Source organism: Carlito syrichta, unplaced genomic scaffold (assembly GCF_000164805.1).
Source record: "Carlito syrichta isolate Samal-C Ts95f unplaced genomic scaffold, Tarsius_syrichta-2.0.1 Scaffold301609, whole genome shotgun sequence".
NCBI lineage: Eukaryota > Metazoa > Chordata > Mammalia > Primates > Tarsiidae > Carlito > Carlito syrichta.
The window spans coordinates 282,152-291,294 of record NW_007245705.1 but is presented as its reverse complement, the minus strand read 5'-3'; the positions used below and the strand labels follow the sequence as shown (position 1 = coordinate 291,294).

General features: G+C 33.7%; 1 protein-coding gene across 1 annotated transcript in view; it reads left to right on the top strand.

Moving 5' to 3' along the window:
- Positions 1-442: 442 nt before the first annotated feature.
- The window catches only part of CLGN (calmegin), a 32,506-nt gene continuing 23,805 nt past the window's right edge, over positions 443-9,143 (top strand). The window contains exons 1-4 of the mRNA XM_008054903.1: positions 443-591; positions 2,324-2,397; positions 3,415-3,473; positions 7,082-7,223. Coding sequence (XP_008053094.1) covers positions 448-591; positions 2,324-2,397; positions 3,415-3,473; positions 7,082-7,223 — 419 coding nt within the window. The 5' untranslated portion in view covers positions 443-447. The remainder of the gene's footprint in view (positions 592-2,323; positions 2,398-3,414; positions 3,474-7,081; positions 7,224-9,143) is intronic.

Here is a 9,143-nt window from a genome sequence, read left to right as displayed (position 1 = left end):
GTTTATGACTTGTTTTTTACTATCCTTGAATTAAGGAGGTATTAAGGAGAATTTATTTCTTTCTACTTATCCTTAATATGTATTTTTCATTTTTGAGTTGGAGTCTCACTCTTGTCACCCTGACTGGAGTGCAGTGGCATGCTCACAGCCACTGCAGCCTCGACCTGCTGGGCTTAGGTGATCCTTCTGCCTCAGCCTTCCAAGTAACTGGAACTACAGACGCACACCACCACATCTGGCTAGTTTTTGTGATTTATTGTAGACAAGATCTTACTAAGTTGCCCAGGCTGGTCTCAAAGTCTCGAACCTCTGAGCTCAGGCAATTTTCTCGCCTTAGCCTCCCAAAGTGTAGGGATTCCGGGCTGAGCCACCGCACCCAGGCAATATGTATTTTTCACAACTTTGTCTTGTTTTCACTAATTACTTTTAATTTCACAGATAATCAATATGCATTTCCAAGCCTTTGGGCTATGTGTGGGTCTTCTATTCATCTCAGTTAATGCAGAATTTATGGATGATGGTGTTGAGATGGAAGACTTCGGTGAGAATCCAGAAAAGATTGAGGCTAACGAAGGTGAACCTTCCTCAGAGGTAAGGCTGCTGAGAAATAAGTTGTAAGTTATTCCTTTACATAATACAGTGGAGTGACTACCTCCAAAGATTCTTTTCTGTTCTAATGGTCCTCATTTTATCAATAAATAGAAAGACATTGCTTTTTTTCTATCTTGCTCTGTTAGTTTTTGGAGTACATATGTACTCCAGAGATTTGTACATATAACAAATAACTGGGAAGGGTTTTTTTTCCCCCTTCAGAATAGGAGTTCATCACTGGTTAAAGAGGAATAGTACATTTGCTAAGAATAAGGTTTTCAGGTGTATTTCTGAAACTGCTGGAATTTTTCAGATAAAATAAAAGATAGTACAGTTTACAGTTCTTTGAGAAGTAAAGTATGCACCTCATCATTTTTTTTTTTCTCTGAGGGAAGAAAATGTTAACCAGGAGGATACATGAGAAGGGAGGTGAAGATGAGGTATAGGCATCAGGAAAGCCCACTGTGTTTCTGTCTCAGTGGTGTTGAGATGCACGTTTTTGAGTCGTGACCGACAGGACCCTGGGAAACTTTACAGAGATTTTTGACAATCTCTAAGAGCTTTTACACTGAGGAATATTCCTATCTGATACTGTGCTAATCAGAAATGTTTGTGATGGTGAGGAAGCATCACTTGTATGTTAAACCTCTGCAAGTACATTAAAAACAATTCTAGGTCTATCATCTATAAAAAGTAAGTCCTCCAAGTACTAAACTTGACTGACTTAGATGCATCCACTACATGGGACTTCAAGGAAATTGACAGATGCCTATCACTCCTGACTGTATTTGGTGATAATTTAAGCATATGATTAGAAATGGGAAAGAGTCGTTTCTGATGTTTCTAGTTTTATAGCACATATCATCTAGATATGATAAAGTATAAGTAAAGAACAAAATAAACTGATTTCAAAGGTTGTCTAGCAGGAGGAAATCTCTTGTGACAGCATTGCTCATTTTTTCAATCTGCAAAAATATAGACAACAGTAAAGTTTGTAATTCAAGAAACTAATAGAAGACTACTAATTTGGGTAGCTGAATCTTGAGCCTGCCAGTAATTATGCAGAATTTTGTTTAATTACTGATTTTTTTCCCGTTAACAGACAGGAAACATTGTGTTAATCATTACAGGGTAGTAAAAATAGAAAAAGGTCTTCTGCACCTTTTCCCTAAAGACTAAGAAATCTCATAACTAATTATACAGATAAAAATTACAAAAGGCTGATTTAGAAAGAATCCAGACCGATCTGTTACTCATCAGATCTGGATTCCTAATGTCAAAATGATATTATTGCTCTTTAGTCATCAAACAGTGAAATGGAAGAGTTAATTTTAAACTAGCCTATATACTGACGAAGGTTTTCATCTTATATGCTTTTTGTTATGCTGTCTAATGATTTTTGTCCCCAGATACTGCCATTTGTCAGAGTCCTTTAAAGACCATGTAATGTGTCATGAGACCTCTAATCACTTCCTCCCATTCCTCCTGAGTTAGGAGGGGTCAGTGTCACCTCTGATTGCACATATAGAATTTATGTCATCTAACTATTGCTTAGTTTTTTTGTATCTTACCATTGCAAGGATACAAAGTTTTGCTTCTTATTCAAGTTTGTCACCTCATATCTGTATTGCCTATATGTGCATTGCATAGTAGGTTCTTCACTAGGGAGGGTATTTAATTAAAATATTTGTGAAAATGAATAACTTTACATTTCATAAAATACATTTTTCAGATTAAATATAGGACACCTCAACCTATAGGAGAAGTATATTTTGCAGAAACGTTTGACAGTGGAAGGTTGACTGGGTGAGTGTTCATTCAAGAGAATGTTTTCTTTGATTTGATTCGCTTTTTTGAACTAAAAAAAGTTTGGATTTTGGCCTATGAGAATCACCTTAACTATAGATCTATAAAAAATTTTAAAGTACCTTGATGATGTAAACTAATACTTTACACATTTTTGGTTTCGATTGAGAAGTTTAATTTGAATAGTTATTCATTCATACAAAGAAAATATGTAAATAAATTCTGGACGTAAAGATGAAACTTATAATATTTCTTCATTCTGTATGACAGAATTTATCAATCTAGGTTCAGAGGACAAATTTGAGTTGCCTTTCAATCTTAAGTAATTATAAAAAGAATAAAGGTTAGCACTTAAAATGATTGATGTGTGTTAGACATTGTCCTAAGTTAGGCAGGCAGGTAAGTACTATATCCCATTTTAAAAATGAAGAAACTGAGTTCATAGTGTGCCTTACTTGTGATCATTCAGCTCATAAATTACAGATCCCAAATTTGGTTTAACTCTAGCCTGGCAGGATTATATGTAGGCATGCTTATTTTGCCCCTAACTGTTAGTTTATTTCTGAATAAAATATGACTGTGTTGAGTAATCTTTTATTTTTTTAACAAAGAGTTACAAGGTACTTTGTATATTGAAATTTCCAAATACGGTCAAAAGTAGAAATAATAGTTAATGAAGCCCTTTATATTCATTGTAGCTTCTACAATCATTGACACATGACCCATCTCATGAGTTTTATTTTTTTATCTATTCATTCAGTAGACAAGTTTGTTGGGTAATCGTTCATTGTGGTTTTTTTTCTTCCCCCCCCCCCCCCCCCCCGCCGTCAGATGGGTAATGTGCTGATGTTATGACAAGCTTTTGAGAGAGGTACATCTCACACATGAGTGTGAACACCTGATCATCACACTTATGAACTACAGAAGGGTCTTGTTGTGTTTCTAATATGCATTGTATTGATACATTTGCTGGTTTTATTGTTAATGACATACACGTATTTTTAACTTTATTTACAGGTGGGTTTTATCAAAAGCAAAGAAAGATGATATAGATGCAGAGATTTCTATATATGATGGTAAGGTATTAAATTAAATACTAAGTAAATTAAAGTAAATATTAGATTAATTTAAATATTAGATATAACCAGCATGAGTTCACTAGCTTTTAAGGTTATATTTTCATTAAAATGTGTTGACTGGAGGCACCCATCCTGCTTCATAATACAATGTTTAGTCTTTTATCTTGTCCCTCTTCAATATTTTTGGAAAGCCCTTCAATATTTCTGGAGCTCCACTCTTCATCCCATTAATCTCATTTTCTACCTCTGAACAGTTGAATATGCACTTTGCTGCAGTTAGTCATGTACATTTCCTGAAGCAGTATTTCCTAGGCTCCAAAGTTTCATCTCAGACTTGGCACACCTAGCTCAAGTTAGAGTTCACAGCAAGATTCTCCTAGCAAACACTCAACAGGATAACTAATGAGAGCTACAGAGGTGTGGCTGTTCCTGGAGCCCACACCTCCAGGCTACATCTTATCATAGGGTTTCTGATAAGGTTATCTTCAGGCTTAGCTATGCAAAGAAATGTCCTATATGCACAAGTCATATTGTCTTTCCTACCAAGACTACCCTGGAGTATGACCAAAGAATTTCCTCCTCCTAGTCTAAAACTAGCCTCCTTAGTGGATATATCCCAAAGCAAGACCAATCTCTTCTCAAGGTGATTGATGGTGGGAATTTCATCTTTCTCAGAGACCTCATGCTCATAATCATGTGACCTTATACTCAGACCCCAACAGGCATTTACATCACAACAACAAACAGGTATCAGCTGTATACTTCCCTTCCATAGTTTCTGTTTTAAGATAAAGATCATGCCTGTATGTCTTCCTTTGCAGGAAGTGTTCTCCATTCTAGCAACTCCGTTGTGCATATATATGCTTATCTACTCCAATAGGAATACTACCATATGCATCAAATGAGCAATACTATATTCCACTTAGAGAAGTACTATAAATTCACTTAGAGAAAAGAATAATTTCCCCCAAAGAATCAGTGAGTCTGCAGAAATAGATACTGCCACCTTAAATATATCTACATAACTATACATTATCAAATAGAATGCTAGGCTTCAAATATCTATATTTAGGAAGAGTTTTCCCCAGAACATTGGGTGGAAACAGTATCTGCTTTGTATTTGTATTTTATAAGACTCCATAGATTCTTATAAAATTAAGAGATGGCCTATCTTAAGGATGAACTTTAAGTCTCTATTTCTTACAAGACAAAAATGGCTTTTAGTGTTCACGTGAGTTTCCTTGCCAGCTTAAAATTAAAAATCAAACCAGCAAGAAAAATCAAGCATCTTGATTTCCAAGTTTGGTCTGTTGTCTTATTATATATTAAATATTCAGGTAACCCCCTCAGGTCTCCTCCCACTGTGGGAGCTTTTCTGTTCTCTTAATAAATCCTACTTTCAAAAAAAAATTAAATATTCAAGTAAATAATTTTCTTCAAGTCACTTCAAAAATGTATACAGAAATTCTACAGGCTATGCAAATGCAGAATGCTTATAAATACTATACAATTACTTGACAGTACTGAAATACATAGCCTACTCAAACTATATGGGTGATATCATTTTCTATATATTTTTAACTTTGGGAGATTTTGCCATATAACTCTACTATTAAAAATTTTTAAACCATCACAAAAAATGTTCTAGCATAATATATATAGCTGTAGTTTCTGGCTGACTTTAATCAATTTCTTAAAAAGCAACTTTGAAAAATAAGAACTCTATTAAAAATTCAGGTTTTGAAAGTGGTGTTGTATACAAAGTGGTTAGTTGAGAAGACCAGTATCGGATTTCCTCTTAAGACTGTTTAATATTCACAGTAGTTAATCAGCGTCTATCAAGCATTATCTAACTAAAACTCATTCCAAGTTTTTTAGGAGTAAGCAAATCTATATGAAACACTATATGCTTGGATACAGATTGTGCATATTGAGGAGAATTATTCAAATTTTTCAGATTGTTATTAATAAATGTGTAGATGTTACAAGACAGGTGCTTTAACCACCTAAGCAACAGAGCCAACACAAAGTATAGATGTTGTATTATACATATCGATTCTTTAAGTGACCGACTTTCTAAGTATAAATTATTTCTGAAATTTTATTTACAATTGAATTTATGTTACCTAGGATTGTCCAGAATTTGGGTAAGTGATCCTATTAATAGAAAGTTATTGTTTTTTTTGAAGAGGAAAAGCCTCTTGTCATTAAGGAATAATTACCCTGTCAATAGGTTTTCTAAAATTAAATGCTAGTTGGTACCTTTTTCATAGCTGTATGTAATTGCAAGAAAAACGACATAGTTTTTCAAATCGTTTAGTGTCAGTATCTTGAAAATCCAAAGAATAAAGCTGTTACTTCCTAATATAAGACCCTTGGAGGGGGACGGAATGATGCAGGGGGTGGGGATGGTGCGAACCACTGATTAGTAGTGATAATTCAATTCATCATCAATGTGACAGAAGAAAAACCAAATAAACTGATCTTTAACAAAAAAAGTATAATATGAGAAAATTAGAGGAAAAAACAAAAAGAAACCTGGAAACTTGAATTGGAAAACACATTTTTAAAAGTCCAATAAAGTGTACACAATTATAGACCAAAAATCAATCACATCTCTTGAGTTGTAAAACTATTCTGGATCCTACATTCTGTTTTAAAAAATAGAAAAAGGTAATATAAGAACACTGGTGATTCAAAATTGCTCATTGACACAATACTGAAAAATAGCAAGTTTTGCTGACTTGAGTTTTCTTGGAATAGGCAATAGCTGTAATTTTCAAAACCAGATTTTACACAAACTGATTTTCTGTTCTAGAGGGAGGAAGAGAGTCAAGTCTAATGCACACCTTTTAGCTACAGGGAGCCCACCCAGCTTTGCACTGTGTGTGGCCCATGACCTTATTTCAAGAGTGTCCTGATCGGAAACATGGGAATGTTTAGCTCAGAGAGGGCCTACCTCATCTTTGCCACATTGTAGCTTAGTGCTTGTCCAATGCCTTGCTGCTTTCCTGATCAGGAGTTCTGAGAGCTGATGGGCTTCCTTGGGCAGAGCTTGTGTGAATCAAGCCTACAATTTTCAAGATAAAATTTAAATCCTTTCGATAACTGCCGCAAGTAAGAAAAGCAGCAGTTCATGAGTGTTGTGCATTTGAAAATAGACTGAGATAGATGCTCATTTTGGGTTAAGGGTGAGGGTGCTTTCTGTCTCAAATGCAGCTTTAATATTTTTAAATATTGCATTTTGAGAATACAGTGTTGATAAACCCCATGAGACAACCCACATTTTATAATTTCATTGATTAAAAAGTATTTCAGAGGAAACCAAACTAATCCAGCTTTAACAGTGCCCTAATCAGACCCTAGAGTGTTTGCTATTTATTAGTTTACACAATTTTAGTTAAGAAAATGAAACCATTCTCTGACAGAAAAAAAGTTAAAAAGAGCAGCATGCATGTAGTTGGAGAGACTTTTTGATTTAAAATTTTGTTTTGTTTTTCCTAAATCAGCCTTCATGGAAAAATATGATTGTTCACAATTGCAGATAAATAGTTCTTAAGTCGGTGTCTTTTGTTTAGTGTAATTTGCTTTGCTTTGTTTTTTAGGAAGATGGGAAATAGAAGAGTTGAAAGCAAACCAAGTACCTGGTGACAGAGGACTGGTTTTGAAATCTAGAGCAAAGCACCATGCAATATCTGCTATATTAGTAAAACCCTTTATTTTTGCTGATAAACCTTTGATAGTTCAGTAAGTTTTCTTATGTTTTTTAATCTGAATTTTGTATTAATCTTAACTTATGTGAATATAGCTTGTATTTTTATAATGAGTATACAAACCTAGACTTTATATTTCATTTTCACTAAGTTAAATGCACATAGACACCAAACACACCCTTGTTCAATGAAAAGCAACTAATAATAAAATCATATAATATATTCTGTAACATATACAATTCTGTCATCATAAACTATACCATGCCTAGTAGAATCACCATTTTAATCTTATTCTTCTCTTAAAATTACTTGCTATCAAGATATTAAACTCAATGTATTCAGAATAGAACCATAAGTATTGATGTTAAACCAGTGATAAAGATTTAAAGGCAAAAGTTTTATTTTAAAAGAAAATGTATACATATAGCAGTGTCTTTTCAAGCATGAGCCCCTTTTCCAGGCCATGTGTTGTCACAGATACTCCTCTCCTTCCCTAATGTTGACATAAACCAGTGATGTTGCTTGCATGTGTACAGTTGTACAAATCGGGTATGAATTTATTTAGTGTATTTCACCTATACTGCTATAAAACCAAAGTGAATCTGTGTGAACACAATTGCAAAACCCATAACATTCAAATTACAAAGAAAGAAGAGGAAATGTATAACTGTTACTTTCTACCTTTTATCAGAAACTTTGTCGAAAGTTAATTGCAGCATATGGAAATATCATTGCCCATAAATTGTATCTCTCAAGGCCCCTTTAGTTCTTTGTTAACGTGTTAAACATATTCTTATGTGATATAACTAATATATCATCTTGCACTTGAAAATAGGGTACTTGGTATAATTGGCTTAATATTTTCAGTCGTGACACTTTGGCTTATTATTTATATTAAGTTATTTCATGAATTTAAAATATTAAGTAATGTCAAAGAGTATATGGTTAATATTTAAAAATATTGATTAGGTATTCACTGGGACTAATATTTGTGTGTGCTATTATTGATTATTATTCAGGGTTTGGTTTGGGATTTGTTCCTTGAGAGTTTTGAAATAATCTTCTTTTGACTAGGTGAATGTAATATCATTTTCTACTTTGATTCTTTGTGGCTTAAGTGAAAGGGTAAAGGAAAATAATATAAAACGTAAATTCTCTAGAGTAAAATGAATCAAATTAGTGTTTTCAGTATAAGGCACTACTAGGCAGCTAAGCAAGCAGTAGCTTGTAAGACTAGAAGCGAATATTAGGAATTAAGTCGAAAAAAATCACTAAAGATGTTGTGAAATTATTATCCTGAAAAAAGAAAAGGAGGATCACGAACTGAGTAGTCTTTCATATGCTTAAAACAATCCAAAGAAGGAATGTTTGTCTCCTCTTAGTATTATAAAGCAAAACAGGGTAAATACAATGAAGAGATTTTACATTAAATGCGATAAGTACCATGGATTTATGACATGACTTTACACTGCTTTTCTCAAATTGTGCACATGTTAAGATATATTATGTGGTCATATACATTTTGGAAACTAAGAGTATCCCAACTTAAGAGATAGAAAACATATTAGTCTATAGTCTATAGACTTTGAGAAGTTCTATGTATAAAAACCTGTTTTTAGCTTTAATACTGTGTTTTCCAAATATGCTTGACCACATAAGTTCACTTCCTCCCCTCCAGCAGTAGTTACTATTTCGTGGAACAGTTTGAGAAATGGCACTCTAAAGAAATTAAGATTACCATGTACTCTGCACATGTCCTCAGTTTTTCTGTGATGAAAGTTGAGCAGCAAACTATATGAGATACATTTTGTTGATCCTCTAATCCATTGTGAATTAATTATGCTTGGTACAGGTTAATAACTTGAAAACTGTGAAAGTTTGCATTATAGGAAATAGCCAAAGTGACTGAGTCTAGGCATAATATGACAACAAAGCTGTGTTTGCATTTATTGAG